Source organism: Neovison vison, chromosome 11, assembly GCF_020171115.1.
Source record: "Neovison vison isolate M4711 chromosome 11, ASM_NN_V1, whole genome shotgun sequence".
Classification (NCBI taxonomy): Eukaryota; Metazoa; Chordata; class Mammalia; order Carnivora; family Mustelidae; genus Neogale; species Neogale vison.
In genome coordinates this window covers 99,665,778-99,684,849 of record NC_058101.1, presented here as the reverse complement: position 1 = coordinate 99,684,849, position 19,072 = coordinate 99,665,778, and the positions used below count along the sequence as shown (strand labels likewise).

At 42.1% G+C, this 19,072-nt stretch overlaps 1 protein-coding gene across 3 annotated transcripts in view; it reads left to right on the top strand.

Moving 5' to 3' along the window:
- The window catches only part of MCUB (mitochondrial calcium uniporter dominant negative subunit beta), a 106,511-nt gene that overhangs the window by 85,468 nt on the left and 1,971 nt on the right, over positions 1-19,072 (top strand). For all 3 annotated transcript variants that reach the window (XM_044224278.1, XM_044224280.1, XM_044224279.1), the window contains exons 4-7: positions 867-971; positions 16,555-16,715; positions 18,075-18,278; positions 18,876-18,992. In XM_044224278.1, coding sequence (XP_044080213.1) covers positions 867-971; positions 16,555-16,715; positions 18,075-18,278; positions 18,876-18,992 — 587 coding nt within the window. The remainder of the gene's footprint in view (positions 1-866; positions 972-16,554; positions 16,716-18,074; positions 18,279-18,875; positions 18,993-19,072) is intronic.

The window sequence follows — 19,072 nt, the reverse complement described above, 5'->3', positions numbered from 1 at the left end:
TAACCCACTGAGCCACTCAGGCGCCCCTCTCCTACCATTTTTGACCTCCATAAAAACCACACACATGCTGACTGACTCCTTAGGTTTAATTATGTTTGTTACTATCTCTGCCAAACCCCGCCCCCCCCCCCAGCCCCTGGAAGATTTGCCTCATACTCCTCCACCCCCCAACCCAGTTAGAACATCAGGGAGCCCTGTGTGGTAGTGGTTGGTGGTGCTGTTTGGCTATCAAGTTTGAACCAGTCAGTCTCCTCTAATAATTAACAGGTTTTCAATGTGATTACTTGTGTGCCTTGCACATGCCAGTCAGGGGCTTAGCTACCAGCAGCAGATAAGGACTCTGGCAGAGCGATGGAGCCTGTCAGTAGGCTCTGGAGATTGGAATAGACAGAAAGCCAGGCTCAAAAGAAGGCAGGAGCTAAGGGAGGACAGACCAAAGACCAGGTTAGCCTAGGATCCACCCGCTCTGCTGCGGACACCTGTACCGTCACCGCCCCCTCCAAGTGTCACCTCCCCTGCTCTGGCTTTGCTATGAAGAGTCCATCCCTGCCCCTGCCCCCAAGTTGAGCCTGACCTTCTGCAGGTACAGTCTCCCCAGGAACATCTGCCTAGACCCCAGGCCCACTAACAGCATGGGAGAGGGAGCCCCTGCCTGCTCTCTTTGGTGCAGTGTAATGGGAGGTAGAGCAGGAAGGGAGAGTTCCTCAACGTGGGAAGGGTATTGGGGATTGGAGAACCCTGCCCCATGAAAATGTCCACTCCTGTATTACAAAAACCTGAGTTAGTAAATATTTCTTTGTATGTTGGGAAATGGTTCTTACAGTCTAAAACAAGGACTTATTTTGTACATGATTTTTTTCTTTCAGATGGCAGTGAAATTTCAGCTTCAACCTTGATGGATATTTTGCTAATGAATGATTTTAAACTTGTCATTAACAAAATAACGTATGATGTACAGTGCCCCAAGAAAGGTAAGAGACACAGCTAGACAACTATCTTTTTTTTTTTCCCAAAGATTTTATAAAATTTATTTGACAGAGAGTTAGAAAGCGCAAGTAAGCAGAGTGGCAGGCAGAGGGAGAGAGAGAAGCAGGCTCTCTGCTGAGCAGGGGCTCGATCCTAGGACCTTGGAATCATGACCTGAGCTGAAGGCAGCTGCTTAACCAACTGAGCCACCCAGGTGCCTGCTAGGCAATTATTTTAACATTCCCTTTTAGTTGTGGGGCTTTTACAGGGAGCAAGCTTAAGAACCTTCTTAATTGACCAAATCACCAAGGATGCTTTGGAGAACTGATGTTTACGCCTTTCTCGAGGGGGTATGAATGATGAGTAGCAGTTGCCCAGCAAGGCCTTTTACTGTCGTATCTTTTTTTACACTTATAAGACTTCACATTAGGATCTTGAATGCTTAAGCTGACGTTATTGGATTAAGAAGAAGTGGGCTTGAAAATCATGAATCCATGTGTGTACCATATAGTGCTCAAGTTTTTTTTCAAAAACAGGCTTGATTTTATCAGAGTAGTTTTAGTAGGTTCACAGGAATATTGAACAGATAAGATACAGTTCCCATATACTCTGTCCCCTCCCTATAGCCTCCCTCACTGTCAGGCACTACATCTGTTACAATCATGAACCTGCGCTGGCCCATCGTTATTACTTAAAGTTCATAGTTGACATTAGGGTTCTGATAAATGTCTACTGACATATATCCCTTATTGTAGTATCACACAGAGTAATTCCACTACCCAAAAGTCCTCTGTGATCTGCCTGATCCCTCCTACCCACCACCCCCCAAACATCGACAACCACTAAAGTGTTTACTGTCTCCGTAGTTTTGCCTTTTTCTGAATGTCAGATAGTTGGTATCATACAATATGTAGCATTTGTAGGTTTTTGTGTGGACATCAGTTTTTGATGCATTTGGGTAAATACCACAGAGCGTGAGTGCTGGATTGTATGTTGAGAGTATGTTTAGTTTTGTAAGAAACTGGGAAACTTTCTTCCGAAGTGGTTGTACCATTTTGCATGCCCATCAGAAGTGAGTGAGAATTCCTGCTGCTCCGCATCCTTGACAGCTTTTAGCGTCGTCGGTGTTTGGGATTTTGACCAATAGGTGTGTAATAGCTTTTTTTTTTTTTTTTTAAACTTGTACTGGCTTAATGGCATATGACTTCATATGCTTACTGTATTCTTTGGTGAGGTGTCTCTTCAAGTCTTTGGGTCATTTTTTAAAGCAGGTAGTACATTTTTTAATTGTTGATTTAAGATGGTTTTGCATATTTCTTTTACATTTATTTTTAAAGATTTTATTTATTTATTTGACAGAGGTCACAAGTAGGAAGAGAGGCAGACAGAGAGAAAGGAGGAAGCAGACTCCCTGCTGAACAGAGAGCCCAATGTGGGGCTCTATCCCAGGACCCTGAGATCATGACCTGAGCTGAAGTCAAAGATTTAACCCACTGAGCTACCCAGGTGCCCAGGTTTTGCACATTTTAGATATCAGTTCATTATCAAATCTCTCCCTTGCAAATATTTTTTCCCAATCTGTAGCTTGTCTTCTCATTCTGTTGGCGTTGTCTTTTGTGGAGTCGACATTTTAGTTTTAATGAAGCCCAGTATATCATTTATTCCTTTCATGGACTATACCTTTACTGTATATAACAGGTCATCCTCCTAGCCAGAATCATCTAGGTTTTCTCCTATATTCTAGGAGTTGTATAGTTTTGCATTTTACATTTAAGTCTATGATCCATTTTGAGTTAATTTTTTTGGAGAATATAAGGTTTCAATTTAGATTCTTTCTTTCTGTTTGTTTTGGCATGTGAATATCTAATTCTCCCAGCACCATTTGTTGAAAAGACAGTCTTTGCTCTATTTTAGTATATGTGCTGCTGAAGCGAGCACAAGACAGTCTTTGCTCTAGTGTATTGCCTTTGCTCCTTTGTCGAAGATCAGTTGACTCTATATGGGTCTGTTTCTGGGCTCTCTGTTCGATGTCATTGATCTGCTGGTGTATTCTTTTTTTTTTTTTTTTTAAAGTTTCTATTTTAATTCCAGTTAACATACAGTGTCATATTAGTTTCAAATGTACAATAAAGCAATTCAACACTTCCATACATCACCCTGTGCTCATCATAAGTGCACTCATTAATCCCTCTCATCTATTTCACCCATCACCCCCAGCCACCTCCCCTCTTTTTTTTTTCCAATTTATTTATTTTCAGAAAAACAGTTTTCATTATTTTTTCACCACACCCAGTGCTCCATGCAAGCCGTGCCCTCTATAATACCCACCACCTGGTACCCCAACCTCCCACCCCTCCGCCACTTCAAACCCCTCAGATTGTTTTTCAGAGTCCATAGTCTCTCATGGTTCACCACCCCTTCCAATTTACCCAAAAGCACATACCCTCCCCAATGTCCATAACCCTACCCCCCTTCTCCCAACCCCCCTCCCCCCAGCAACCCACAGTTTGTTTCGTGAGATTAAGAGTCACTTACGGTTTGTCTCCCTTCCTATCCCATCTTGTTTCATGAATTCTTCTCCTACCTACTTAAGCCCCCATGTTGCACCACTACTTCCTCATATCAGGGAGATCATATGATATTTGTCTTTCTCCGCTTGACTTATTTCGCTAAGCATGATACGCTCTAGTTCCATCCATGTTGTCGCAAATGGCAAGATTTCGTTTCTTTTGATGGCTGCATAGTATTCCATTGTGTATATATACCACATCTTCTTTTTTTTTTTTTTTTTTTTAAAGATTTTATTTATTTATTTGACACAGAGAGAGATCACAAGCAGGCGGAGAGTCAGGCAGAGAGAGAGAGAGAGAAGCAGGCTCCCGCGAAGCAAAGAGCCCGATGCGGGGCTCGATCCCAGGACACTGAGACCATGACCTGAGCCGAAGGCAGCGGCTTAATCCACTGAGCCACCCAGGCGCCCCTATACCACATCTTCTTGATCCATTCATCTGTTGATGGACATCTAGGTTCTTTCCATAGTTTGGCTATTGTGGACATTGCTGCTATAAACATTCGGGTGCACGTGCCCCTTTGGATTACTACGTTTGTATCTTTAGGGTAAATACCCAGTAGTGCAGTTGCTGGGTCATAGGGCAGTTCTATTTTCAACATTTTGAGGAACCTCCATGCTGTTTTCCAGAGTGGTTGCACCAGCTTGCATTCCCACCAACAGTGTAGGAGGGTTCCCCTTTCTCCGCATCCTCGCCAGCATCTGTCATTTCCTGATTTGTTGATTTTAGCCATTCTGACTGGTGTGAGGTGTTATCTCATTGTGGTTTTGATTTGTATTTCCCTGATGCCGAGTGATATGGAGCACTTTTTCATGTGTCTGTTGGCCATCTGGATGTCTTCTTTGCAGAAACGTCTGTTCATGTCCTCTGCCCATTTCTTGATTGGATTATTTGTTCTTTGGGTGTTGAGTTTGTTAAGTTCTTTATAGATTTTGGACACTAGTCCTTTATCTGATATGTCGTTTGCAAATATCTTCTCCCATTCTGTCAGTTGTCTTTTTTTTTTTTTTTTAAAGATTTTATTTATTTGTTAGAGAGAGAGAGAGATACAGAGCGCAAGCACAGGCAGACAGAGTGGCAGACTAGAGGCAGAGGGAGAAGCAGACTCCCTGCTGAGCAAGGAGCCCGATGTGGGACTCAATCTCAGGACGCTGGGATCATGACCTGAGCCGAAGGCAGCCGCTTAACCAACTGAGCCACCCAGGCGTCCCAGTTGTCTTTTGATTTTGTTAACTGTTTCCTTTGCTGTGCAAAAGCTTTTGATCTTGATGAAATCCCAACAGTTCATTTTTGCCTTTGCTTCCCTTGCTTTTGGCGATGTTCCTAGGAAGATGTTGCTGCAGCTGAGGTCGAAGAGGTTGCTGCCTGTGTTCTCCTCAAGGATTTTGATGGATTCCTTTCTCACATTGAGGTCCTTAATCCATTTTGAGTTTATTTTTGTGTGTGGTGTAAGGAAATGGTCCAATTTCATTTTTCTGCATGTGGCTGTCCAATTTTCCCAACACCATTTATTGAAGAGGCTGTCTTTTTTCCATTGGACATTCTTTCCTGCTTTGTCGAAGATTAGTTCACCATAGAGTTGAGGGTCTATTTCTGGGCTCTCTATTCTGTTCCATTGATCTATGTGTCTGTTTTTGTGCCAGTACCATGCTGTCTTGATGATGACAGCTTTGTAATAAAGCTTGAAGTCCGGAATTGTGATGCCACCAACTTTGGCTTTGTTTTTCAATATCCCTTTGGCTATTTGAGGTCTTTTCTGGTTCCATATAAATTTTAAAATTATTTGTTCCATTTCTTTGAAAAAGATGGATGGTACTTTGATAGGAATTGCATTAAATGTGTAGATTGCTTTAGGTAGCATAGACATTTTCACAATATTTATTCTTCCAATCCAGGAGCATGGAACATTTTTCCATTTCTTTGTGTCTTCCTCAATTTCTTTCATGAGTACTTTATAGTTTTCTGAGTATAGATTCTTAGCCTCTTTGGTTAGGTTTATTCCTAGGTATCTTATGGTTTGGGGTGCAATTGTAAATGGGATTGACTCCTTAATTTCTCTTTCTTCTGTCTTGTTGTTGGTGTAGAGAAATGCAACTGATTTCTGTGCATTGATCTTATATCCTGACACTTTACTGAATTCTTGTACAAGTTCTAGCAGTTTTGGAGTGGAGTCTTTTGGGTTTTCCACATAGAGTATCATATCATCTGCGAAGAGTGATAATTTGACTTCTTCTTTGCCGATTTGGATGCCTTTAATTTCCTTTTGTTGTCTGATTGCTGAGGCTAGGACTTCTAGTACTATGTTGAATAGCAGTGGTGATCATGGACATCCCTGCCGTGTTCCTGACCTTAGTGGAAAAGCTTTCAGTTTTTCTCTATTGAGAATGATATTTGCAGTGGGTTTTTCATAGATGGCTTTGATGATATTGAGGTATGTGCCCTCTATCCCTACACTTTGAAGAGTTTTGATCAGGAAGGGATGCTGTACTTTGTCAAATGCTTTTTCAGCATCTATTGAGAGTATCATATGGTTCTTGTTCTTTCTTTTATTGATGCGTTGTATCACATTGATTGATTTGCGGATGTTGAACCAACCTTGCAGCCCTGGGATAAATTCCACTTGGTCGTGGTGAATAATCCTTTTAATGTACTGTTGAATCCTATTGGCTAGTATTTTGGTGAGAATTTTCGCATCTGTGTTCATCAAGGATATTGGTCTATAGCTCTCTTTTTTGATGGGATCCTTGTCTGGTTTTGGGATCAAGGTGATGCTGGCCTCATAAAATGAGTTTGGAAGTTTTCCTTCCATTTCTATTTTTTGGAACAGTTTCAGGAGAATAGGAATTAGTTCTTCTTTAAATGTTTGGTAGAATTCACCGGGGAAGCCGTCTGGCCCTGGGCTTTTGTTTGTTTGGAGATTTTTTTTTTTTTTTTTAAGATTTTATTTATTTATTTATTTGAGAGAGACAGTGAGAGAGAGCATGAGCGAGGAGAAGGTCAGAGAGCGAAGCAGACTCCCCATGGAGCTGGGAGCCTGATGTGGGACTCGATCCCGGGACTCCAGGATCACGCCCTGAGCCGAAGGCAGTCGTCCAACCAACTGCGCCACCCAGGCGTCCCTGTTTGGAGATTTTTAATGACTGTTTCAATCTCCTTACTGGTTATGGGTCTGTTCAGGCTTTCTATTTCTTCCTGGTTCAATTTTGGTAGTTTTTATGTTTCTAGGAATGCATCCATTTCTTCCAGATTGTCAAATTTGTTGGTGTAGAGTTGCTCATAGTATGTTCTTATAATAGTTTGTATTTCTTTGGTGTTAGTTGTGATCTCTCCTCTTTCATTCATGATTTTATTTATTTGGGTCCTTTCTCTTTTCTTTTTGATAAGTCTGGCCAGGGGTTTATCAATTTTATTAATTCTTTCAAAGAACCAGCTCCTAGTTTCGTTGATTTGTTCCATTGTTTTTTTGGTTTCTATTTCATTGATTTCTGCTCTGATCTTTATGATTTCTCTTCTCCTGCTGGGTTTAGGGTTTCTTTCTTGTTCTTTCTCCAGCTCCTTTAGGTGTAGGGTTAGGTTGTGTACCTGAGACCTTTCTTGTTTCTTGAGAAAAGCTTGTACCGCTATTTATTTTCCTCTCAGGACTGCCTTTGTTGTGTCCCACAGATTTTGAACCGTTGTATTTTCATTATCATTTGTTTCCATGATTTTTTTCAATTCTTCTTTAATTTCCCGGTTGACCCATTCATTCTTTAGAAGGATGCTGTTTAGTCTCCATGTATTTGGGTTCTTTCCAAACTTCCTCTTGTGGTTGAGTTCTAGCTTCAGAGCATTGTGGTTTGAAAATATGCAGGGAATGATCCCAATCTTTTGATACCGGTTGAGTCCTGATTTAGGACCGAGGATGTGATCTATTCTGGAGAATGTTCCATGTGCACTAGAGAAGAATGTGTATTCTGTTGCTTTGGGATGAAATGTTCTGAATATATCTGTGATGTCCATCTCGTCCAGTGTATCATTTAAGGCCTTTATTTCCCTGTTGATCTTTTGCTTGGATGATCTGTCCATTTCAGTGAGGGGAGTGTTAAAGTCCCCTACTATTATTGTATTATTGTTGATGTGTTTCTTTGATTTTGTTATTAATTGGTTTATATAGTTGGCTGCTCCCACGTTGGGGGCATAGATATTTAAAATTGTTAGATCTTCTTGTTGGACAGACCCTTTGAGTATGATATAGTGTCCTTCCTCATCTCTTATTATAGTTTTTGGCTTAAAATCTAATTGATCTGATATAAGAATTGCCACTCCTGCTTTTTTCTGATGTCCATTAGCATGGTAAATTCTTTTCCACCCCCTCACTTTAAATCTGGAGGTGTCTTCGGGCTTAAAATGAATTTCTTGGAGGCAACATATAGATGGGTTTTGTTTTTTTTATCCATTCTGATACCCTGTGTCTTTTGATTGGGGCATTTAGCCCATTAACATTCAGGGTAACTATTGAGAGATATGATTTTAGTGCCATTTTATTGCCTGTAAGGTGACTGTTACTGTATATTGTCTCTGTTCCTTTCTGATCTACCACTTGTAGGCTCTCTCTTTGCTTAGAGGACCCCTTTCAGTATTTCCTGTAGAGCTGGTTTGGTGTTTGCAAATTCTTTCAGTTTTTGTTTGTCCTGGAAGCTTTTAATCTCTCCTTCTATTTTCAATGATAGCCTAGCTGGATATAGTATTCTTGGCTGCATGTTTTTCTCGTTTAGTGCTCTGAAAATATCATGCCAGCTCTTTCTGGCCTGCCAGGTCTCTGTGGATAAGTCAGCTGCCAATCTAATACTTTTACCATTGTATGTTACAGACTTCTTTTCCCGGGCTGCTTTCAGGATTTGCTCTTTGTCACTAAGGCTTGTAAATTTTACTATTAAGTGACGGGGTGTGGGCCTATTCTTATTGATTTTGAGGGGCGTTCTCTGAACCTCCTGAATTTTGATGTTCGTTCCCTTTGCCATATTGGGGAAATTCTCCCCAATAATTCTCTCCAGTATACCTTCTGCTCCCCTCTCTCTTTCTTCTTCTTCTGGAATCCCAATTATTCTAATGTTGTTTCGTCTTATGGTGTCACTTATCTCTCGAATTCTCCCCTCATGGTCCAGTAGCTGTTTGTCCCTCTTTTGCTCAGCTTCTTTATTCTCTGTCATTTGGTCTTCTATATCGCTAATTCTTTCTTCTGCCTCATTTATCCTAGCAGTGAGAGCTTCCATTTTTGATTGCACCTCATTAATAGCTTTCTTGATTTCAACTTGGTTAGATTTTAGTTCTTTTATTTCTCCAGAAAGGGCTTTTATATCTCTGGTGAGGGTTTCTCTAATATCTTCCATGTTTTTTTCAAGCCCGGCTAGAACCTTGAGAATTGTCATTTTGAACTCTAGATCTGACATATTATCAATGTCTGCATTGATTAGGTCCCTAGCCTTCGGTACTGCCTCTTGTTCTTTTTTTTGTTGTGAATTTTTCCGCCTTGTCATTTTGTCCAGCTAAGAGTATATGAAGGAGCAAGTAAAATACTAAAAGGGTGGCAACAATCCCAGGAAAATATGCTTTAACCTAATCGGAAGAGATCCCAAATCGTGAGGGGGGATTTCTCCCCCCTCACGATTGGGTGAGGGATCTCCTCCGATTGGGATCTCTTCTGATTGGGATCTCCCAATATCTTCTGATTGGGGTCTCTTCTGATTTGGGGATAAAAAGAGATTCAAAAAGAAAGAAAAAAAAGAATTAAAAAAAGAGATTGAATTAAAAATTCAATCAAGAATTAAAAAAAGAGATTGAAGAGATTGGGATCTCTTCTGATTTGGGGATAAAAAGAGTTTCAAAAATATAGAAAGAAAAAAAAGAAAAAAAAGAATTAAAAAAAACGAATAAATAAAAAAATAATAATAAAAAAGAAAAAAAATATATGTATATATATTATATAAACTAGTTTAAAAACGTTAAAAAAGAAAAGGGTAAAAGTTAAAAAAAATTTTAGCAGAAGAAGAGAAAAAAAATGAAAAAGAAAAAAATTTCAATTAACTGCAAGACTAAAAAATCACAGGGAGAAAGCCATGAGTTATGTGGTTTGTTTTCTCCGATCCTCTGGAATTCTGCTGCTCTCCTTGGTATTGAAACTGCACTCCTTGGTAGGTGAACTTGGTCTTGCCTGGATTTCTTGTTGATCTTCTGGGGGAGGGGCCTGTTGTAGTGATTCTCAAGTGTCTTTGCCCCAAGCAGAATTGCACCGCCCTTACCAGGGGCCGGGCTGAGTGATCCGCTCGGCTTTGCTTTCAGGAGCTTTTGTTCCCTGAGCGCTTTCCGTAGAGTTCCGGAGGACGGGAACACAAATGGCGGCCTCCTGGTCTCCGGCCCGGAGGAGCCGAAAGCCCGGGGCCCCGCTCCCCAGTGCGCCCTCAGCGAACAGCTCCTAGTAACTCCTGTCTGCCCAACCTCCGGCCGTGCTCCGAGCTCACCCAGCCCGCGACTGGCTCAAGGCAACACCGAGCTGTGAGCTTACTGTCGGCTCTGTCTCTGCAGCCGGCTTTCCCGTTCCAATACCCGCAAGCTCTGCAACACTCAGACACCCCCGATCCTTCTGTGACCCTGCGAGACCCAGGCCACGCCGACCCCGCGTGGGCTTCGCCCCGGTTTAGCCTCTGGAGCGATGTCCCTCAGTGGAACAGACTTTTAAAAGTCCCGATTTTGTGCTCTGTTGCTCCGCCGCTTGCCGGGAGCCGGCCCCTCCCCCCGGGGTCTATCTTCCCGTCGCTTTGGATTCACTTCTCCGCCAGTCCTACCTTTCAGAAAGTGGTTGTTTTTCGGTTTCTAGAATTGCTGTTCTTCTTCTCTTCGATCTGCCGATGGATTTGCAGGTGTTTGCAATCTTTAGATAAGCTCTCTAGCTGATCTCCTGCTAGCTGAAGTAGTCTCAGCCTGCTACTTCTCCGCCATCTTGACTCCTCCCACCTGCTGGTGTATTCTTTTACCAATACCAGGCTCTCTTGACCACTATAGCTTTATAGTACGTCTTGCAATTGAATGGAGTCAGTTCTCTGACTTCATTTTTCTTCCATACCAAGTTGGCTAGTCTAGGTCTTTTGACTTCCAGTGTAAACTTTAGAATCAGTTTGTTGATATCAGCCAAGTGTCTTCCTGGGATCTTGATTGGGACTGTGTTGAATGTATAGATAAATTTGGGAAGAACTGATAATCTTGTCAGTGTTGAGTCTTGCTTCCCATGAAATTAGAGTATTTCTCCATTTACTTAGTTCTTCTTTTATGTCTTTCACCAGAATTTTATAGTTTTCCTTATAAGGATCTTGATCGTTGCTTGTTACATTTATACCTATTTCAGTTTTTTAGGTGCTGATATAAATGGTAACATGTTTTAATTTCCAAATTCCACTTGTTGATATATAATACATGTACATGTAAGCATTGGATACCTTTTTGCTGGTATTACTTTGAACAGACTGTTGTTAGATCAATTAATAAGCGAAAGGAAATATAAGTTTTAATTTTGTCTTTCCTTACTCCCTCTTTAACATAGTTCCTTTATTTACGTCGATCTGGGTTTCTGACCTTGCATCATTGTTTTCCCTTCACTTTTAACAGCTTTTACTAGGTGGGGCTACTGACCCCATTTTTTGTTCTCAACTTTTGTTTGAGAAAGTCTTCATTTCTCCACTTTTGCAGAATTCTAGGTTTGTGTTTTTTTCCCTCACATTGTCATAAAATGAACACACCTTTCAGAATTTCTAGAAGGAGGAGGATTGTATTGGAATCCAGGTTAAGACAGCTGCCCAGGATATGCAGTCTTCACAAAGCAGATGGTGCTGTGTCAAAGGACATTTGGTGCAGGTTATTTACATTTTTTTGCATAAAATGTTACAGGTCCTTACACAAAGGACATTTCAGAAAGTTGCTGACATTAAGTTTCTAGTATATTCAGAGCTGTTGGACTTTAATCCTATGTGAACCAGGGAAGCTTCTTCCTTTTTCTTTTGAGTTCAAAATGATCTTTAGGGGTTGTCTTCTTTTTTATTTTTATTTTTATTTTTTACTATTTCATCTGTCTATTTGACAGAGACCACAAGTAGGCAGAGAGGCAGGCAGAGAGAGGGAGGGGGAAGGTGGAAGGAGGAAGCAGGCTCACCGCAGAGCAGAGAGCCCGATGTGGGGCTCGATCCCATAACCCTGGGATTATGACCTGAGCTGAAGGCAGCCACTTAACTGACTGAGCCACCCAGGTGCCCCTGGGTTGTTTTCTTTAACAAAGCATATGTACAGCATGTGCTGAGGGCAGAAGCAGACCCTACTTTGAGGTTTTGCCAAGTCGTTCTGACCTTGGTAAATGGTAAAGTGTAGGTCCTAAGACATGAAGTTGAAATTTTCTTTTATCACTCTCAACAGTGAGTTTTCCCTCTGTCTCCTCCTTGCTGGTGTCATCTCCAGGAGTCAGGTGTAATTTTGGTGTTCTTCAGTAGGTAAAGCATTCTTTCCTCTGGTTCCTTTTAAGGTTTTTTCCTTTATCTTTGATTTTCTGCAGTTTGAATACATTACCGCCTTCTTGCCTTTTTTTTTTCTCTCTTGTCATATACTTATTTGTTGAAAGTTGGGCATGATGTGTCGGGTAGTAGATGCTGAGGCAAGTAGGTGTTTGATGTGAGGTATATTATGTGTGTGTCCGGCAAAGAGGCTGCTTGCTGTTTGCGGTAGTGGTAGGTATCAGAGACTTGAGTTTCTTCCAGTGCCCTTGTTTTTCTCTTCCCTGTTGTCTCTGGATGTCCCTGGAAATTCTTTTTTGGAGTCTGCATCTTGCACAGAACAGCAGGCCTATTGAAGGAGTTGTAAGGTCTTGGGGGTAAGGGGAGAAGTATCCTATAAACCTGTGTTGAATTGTGGGTGTTGTATTAGCCAGAATTCCTGGACTGCAACTTTGAGAAGAGTTTCTTAGCCTTTTTACCTTTTTATTTTTCCCTCCACTATGTGAGACGGGAAGGCTGGAGAGAGGCTGCAGTCGGCTGGCTGACCTCCCAAGCCAGATAAGGATCTGGTGAAGCTGTTTCCTTGCCGTGGAGAAAGTTATGCTGGGGTTACTTTTCTCCTCTCCCTGCTCCAAGCACCAAGTTCTGTGTGATCTCAGACCTTCACTGTGAGAACCTGATAGGTAGGGCTCCTAGAGGTAAAACTCACGAATGTGTTTTTGTTCTCAAACCGGTCCACGCCGAGCCTCAGGCAAATCACCATTTATGTGTAAGTGTTCCTGCCACTATTGGCTTCTGTTCTCAGTAAGCTGTGAACATAGACTGCAGCAGGAGGGAATTAGTAAGTCTGTGCCTTAATAAATAGACGGCAAAATAAATAGATCAATAAATAAGGGAAGGCTCTTGTTCATAGTTAGGATGCTCAGTGTTAACTGGTAAATGTGGGGGAGGGCTGTGGGAATCCAAAAGTCCTCTTGCAGCCAGATTCTCCCAATTCTGCCTCAGCCAAGAATTCTCAGTAGGTGCCGACGAGAAGGGGATAGGGTAGGGGAGGGAATTTAGATTAAAAAGGAATAAATGCTAACCATGAAGAAATGGGAATAAGTCCCAAGGAATTTAAGGGGGCTCCCACTAGTGGTTAACTGGTACAGTTGAACACCAGGGCTCCCATATCTTGAGACTTGCCTCCCATTTTTATTTCAAGCTTTTTCTTATTTTCTGGTGTAAGGTGGTCCAGGCTGATCTTGTACTCCATAGTTGGTGTCAGCCACTTCTTTGAAGATACTTTGAAGAGAAAAAAATATTTTTAAATTTTGTGTGTTTGAAAATTTTACAGAATTTTCTAACACAAACAAGAATAGAGAAATTAAAATGAATCCGTCCTTTCAACAGCTGTGAACCTTCTTCTTCTGTTAATTCTTCTTAAAAATCAGGGCAGTAGGGCGCCTGGGTGGCTCAGTGGGTTAAGCCTCTGCCTTTAGCTCAGGTCATGATCTCAGGGTCCTGGGATTGAGTCCCGCATTGGGCTCTCTGCTAGGCAGGGAACCTGCCTCCTCTCTCTCTCTACTTGTGATCTCTCTCTGTCAAATAAATAAAATCTTAAAAAAAAAATCAGGGCAGTATTTAACCTCAAAGGGAGAAAGATGGTGGAAGTTGAGAAATACAGAAATGGAAATCCTTGTGAAGGTAGAAAGTTCATGTTCAGTGAGTCACCAGTACTCTGGAAGGCCTTCTGCTTCCTTTCTCTGGGTTGAGTATTTGAGGAAACAAGTGGAAATAAATGATTTTTTTTCAAGGGCATCTTTTTGTTTTACTTGACTTTCCTCTCCTGCAAGCCCCAACATGTCACAAGCCTTAGGTCCCCGGGGACTAAACTGAGGCCTCGCTCCTGCCTGTTCATTGAGAGGAGAGCCTTCTCCCTGCCCGGGAGGGGCGGTTTGCTGGGATTGCGCTCCGGTGTGTCCCACGCCTCCCTGGCCTCTGGTTTACCAGGTTCCTCGCTGAACACCAAGTTGGACTGACTCAGTCTCACAAAGGGAATTCAGCTAACGGGCACAGGAGATACGGTCGGAAGAAAGATGACAGAGGAATTATACTGGACTGAAGGAAAATTCAGTTTGTAAAATTATAAATTTGGAGTTAAAAAATGTATTTAAACTCCATCTTTTCTAAAAGCATTGGCCAAGTTAGATTTGAAAATTTAGGATATGAAAATGAAATCCACATTGAAGACACCTCTAAAAGGAATAAACAGCTTCTGGTTTTTTGCTAGGTGATAGCACAGAGAAACGTTTATTTATTTAGAGAAATGTTTGAGTTGGTAATACACCATACGAATTTTGCTGTACCATTTCTGAAAGACGATAGCTTGTCACTGGACTCAGATGAACATTTCGTGTCACGTAACAAAGACCTTTAGCTCAGGTCATGATCTCAGGGTCCTGGGATTGAGTCCCGCATTGGGCGGGACTTGACCATACTTGAGCCAGGCGCCTCTGAGCCCTCTTCTTGACTAGACCTTAGCCTTGACCTAGAAAAAAGATTGCAGATTCTCCACACAAATGATTTTGTTCACCCCCTGCCCCTAAGAGACTTGAACAGACACCCGCATGGTTTCGCAGCTCGAGGGCCTATCCCTAGGATTAGACTACAGCCCTCCTAAAATCCTTGCCTGGGAAAGTGCAACACTGTCGGGAGAACTTCCTGTTTGTTCAGGGAAAACCTGGTGATTGGCAGACAGGTCCCTGAACACCCTCTTACAGCAGTTACTTGGGAAAGCTTGCAATTTTAAATACTTTCTCAGTGGCTTTGAAGTGTACAGCTTCTACTGTCCGGAACTGTCATCTCAAGGACCTGAGAAACTCCCCTTTGAAACGCTGATGCCCGGGGAGGGAACTCTTGCTCTCCCTGCCAGCTGGGTTGCTGCCTTGCTTGGACTTGCACGGGGCCCCCTGTTGGTTTCTCTTCCGCCTAAGTGCTCATCAACAACACAAACATTAGTCACGTTAACCAACAACCTTCACGCCCGATTTTTGTGGATTTCCCCTTCCCTGACTCTGCTTAAGCCCCTGACATCCCCTCTTCACCCCTGTCCCTGAAAACAGCAGCCATCTCTGCGCAAACAGAAGTCTGAGCTCATTTCACCCTGGAGCCTCTCCCTCATTGCAGTGGTTACTGATTAAAATCTATCCTGATCCCTTTAGTGTCTGGCTTTGTCTGTCCTGGATATGCTCCACAGCTAGGGAAGGGATTGCGTCCCATCTGTACCTTTCTTCTCTATGTAGACCTTTAATTTTTTTTTTTCTTTTTAGATTTTTAAAATATCATTACATTTCCCATCAAAACAAAAGGGCTCTGACTGTTCTACAAATCTCAGAAGCTTAGAAGGGAACTTCGATTTCTCACTTCTTTGTGGCAGCTGTAGCCTGGAATGTAGAAGGGAGTAAAGACCAGGATAGTGTTTTGGAGGCTGTGTGGAGATAAAAGGGAAATAACTGGAGCCCTGCTGGCGCTGGAGGCTCACTGGAGGCTCACAGAGCTAGTCCTTAACCCGGGGTGCTAAGCCTCTCCGGGCAGCAGGTGTGCATGACTGGCCGTCCCGCCTTGCACCCTGCCCCCGGCCCCAGTTCTCCTGTAGTGCTGGGCAACAGTTATGGTCCTTAGGAAAGGAGCACTGCAACCCAGTTTGTTTGTGGAAGTTTGTGGGAGGGAGTTTATTGATCCAAAGAGGCGGAAGGATTAAGAGAAATCCATAGGCAGGAGAACTTTGTTAATAACTTAGAAACTGACTTCCTTTCTTCTCAGTGTGAACCTCCTTTCAGACCTACATCTTGCTGAAAAGAACTTACACTTTAATTGCTTTTCAAAATGTATATTACACATATTATACTATCATTTACATGTTTGTATACTAGCTTCCCTCCCCATGCATCCTAAAGTGATTTTTGGATAAATGGCTGGAGTCTAAGGGGGGAGGGATCTTAGGTTGAAGTCAGGTGTAAAAATAACCATAAGGAGAGCACTTGTGATGAGCACTGGGGGTTGTACATAAGTGATGAATCACTAAATTCTACTACTGTAACCCATATTACACTAGATGTTAAGTAACTAGAATTTAAATAAAAACTTGAAACAATGACAAAATGATCCCATAAACTCTAAAGTGTTACAAACAAGGTGAGGCATGCACCTGGATTCCGATAGATGACTACCTTTTCCTATATGAAGATTTTTAATGAAACGGTAAAGTCATATTACAAAAGAAAAAAAAGACAAAAAACATAATGAAGTTTAAACCTACTGTCTAATAATTTACCATTCCTGCCTTTGTTTCTGTGGGAGGGACAGATCACCTGAGACAGGAAGGAAGGCCAATCCCAGATGCCTCCCTAGGGCTTGGAGTGCCCAGGCTGCCAGCCACGGGCACACAGGTTGGGTTCCCTGGACTCCGAGAGCCTGGAGGAAGAAGTGTGGTAACTGCCTTATGTACCCTTTGTGTCTTCTCTCAGAGAAGCTGAGTATGGAGCATGCTACAGAGATGGACAATGTGAAATCCTTGGTTCACAGACTGTTCATGGCTTTGCACTTAGAAGAGTTTCAGAAAAAGAGAGAGCACCACTTACTGGAGACTATTGACCACCTGAAGGGACAACTGCAACCTCTTGAACAGGTTAGGAAGCATCACCGTTGAGGCTCTTTGAAAATAATACTGTTGATTGAGCACTTGCTAAGTGAACGTTTGGGGGAACGCCCTACATAGGCTCACTTTCTCCTTCAGTCCTCATAATGAGCCTGTGTGTACTGTTGCCTCTCAGTCGCAGAGACCGCAAAGGTGCAGAGCTAGTGCATGGCGGCCCCACTGGATGCTGCCATATTGAACAGTATGCGCGCCGCCTTCTGCCGCTGGCCACACTGCCTCTGTGAATGAGTATCAAATGGGCCTGGATGTACAAGCATTCCCAGTTTCTTTTTTGGAGGAGAGGCCCGTGGCCCCAGCTCTGCTTACCATACAGACAGCTGGAAAGTTAGCAATGGCTTCCTAACATCCAAAGTTAATCACTGATGGAGGGGAAAAGAGATAATAACTTTTTTGGGGAGGTGGGGTTGGAGTCTGTTTTAAGGGAAAAAACGGCGTCTCGTAAACCTCCAATCCCCTCTGACTTTTAAAACCGGATGGGTGTCTTCTGCATATCCTTGTATCTGAGTAGGAAGTTTCTGGAGATAAACTTTTTTAATAGTATCGTCTAAGGATACCTAGGAGATGGTAGAGCGAGGGACTTTGAAATTTTATTTGTTGAATTGTGTGTACCCACATTTTTATTTTTCACTTCTTAAAAAGTTGATGATATATTTACTTGTATTAAGATTTGAAAATCAGGAAAGGTGCCAGTGGAAAGTTTTCCTCCTACTGCCATATCCCCACACCCGTGGATCATTTCAGATTTTCTTCATCTGTGTATACACAAGTCAAATACATTATTTTGTTCCCTTTTTCAGAAAAGGGCATACACTGTTATATACTGTTCTCCCTCCCCTTTTTTCACTAACAGTGTATGCTGGAAGGATCTCTGCACGGGTACATAGTTTCCTCGATACTGCTGCCCAGTAGCTTGGTAGATGTAGGCACAAGTGTTAGTCTTTTACTCTTGAGCACCTGAAATCGACCATGTGTGAGCAAGGCTACCTACAGGATGCATTGCTAGAAGTGCAGTTGCTGGGTCAGAGAGAATAGGCCTATCATTTCAGGCTTCAGAGGACAGCGTCTTGAGTTTTCCATTGTATACCCTTCTATACTACTTAATTTTTTCTCCCCACAAGCAGATATTACCTTTATATTTAAAAAAATGGCTCATTTAATGAACTGAATTGGAAATAAGTGATCACTCCCAAATGTGTCTGTTTCATAACTTTTCCCTAAATCAGACCTTGTTAATATAATCAGATAGGTGTTACTTTACTTTTGTTCCTTCTTTTCTTTCCCTATGACTGGGTACCCTGTAAGCTGAACCAGGCTGGTTTTGCCCCTTAGATAAAAGCTGGCATCGAAGCTCGCTCAGAAGCCAAAACCAGTGGACTTTTATGGACCGGGTTAGCCTTGCTGTCTGTTCAGGGCGGGGCGTTGGCCTGGCTCACTTGGTGGGTCTACTCCTGGGATATCATGGAACCGGTGACATACTTCATCACATTTGCAAATTCCATGGTCTTTTTTGCATACTTTATCATCACTCGCCAGGTGAGTAGTTTGTTAGGAAAATGGTAAGTTAGAACATGTTTTGCAAATAATTCCATATCCAACTGAAGTAATGAGCAATAAAACCTTTTTTATTTACTGAATTGCTCTCTGGGTCTGTAAAAGCTGATAAATTCTGTTGTTGTTTTCCACAAGAATAGCGCATATACAGCACAGAAAACCGATAACCTCTTTAGAGAAATAAATAGTACAACTCATAAATTTCTCCGTGGAGATAAACACATCAAATTGTGTTCTGTGTCTTTAGAAATAAAATTGAATACGTATTGCAGAAACACTCAGTAACTTTAGCTTTCATTGCATGATTATTTTGCCAAAACAGTTTCCTTTTTCTCCTTTCTATCCCAATATGTGTGATTCCTCTTCCCAGCTTGCTTGCTTTTGAGAGCAGCCGCTGATCTCAAGCAAGATGAAATGTTTTCCTTGTGTTGCCTTATGCTTCCTCTGTTGGCCACTGCAAATATTTTACTCATCTGCCTTCTTTTGCTTTAGTGTTGCTAAGGCAAGTGTCTTTCTTACAGAGACATTATGTTCATATAAAACATGTTCTTTTTTTCCTCCCCCCTTTTTTCCTTTTAGGATTATACTTACTCAGCTGTTAAAAGGAGGCAGTTTCTGCACTTCTTCCATAAGAAATCAAAGAAAGAACATTTTGATGTGGTGCAGTACAACAAGTTAAAAGAAGATCTTGCTAAGGTACCCTGTGGGAAATACGACCTCTTGTGACTGGTCCTATTTGGGCTCTTTGGGAGCTGGAACATAGTATCAGGGAAATC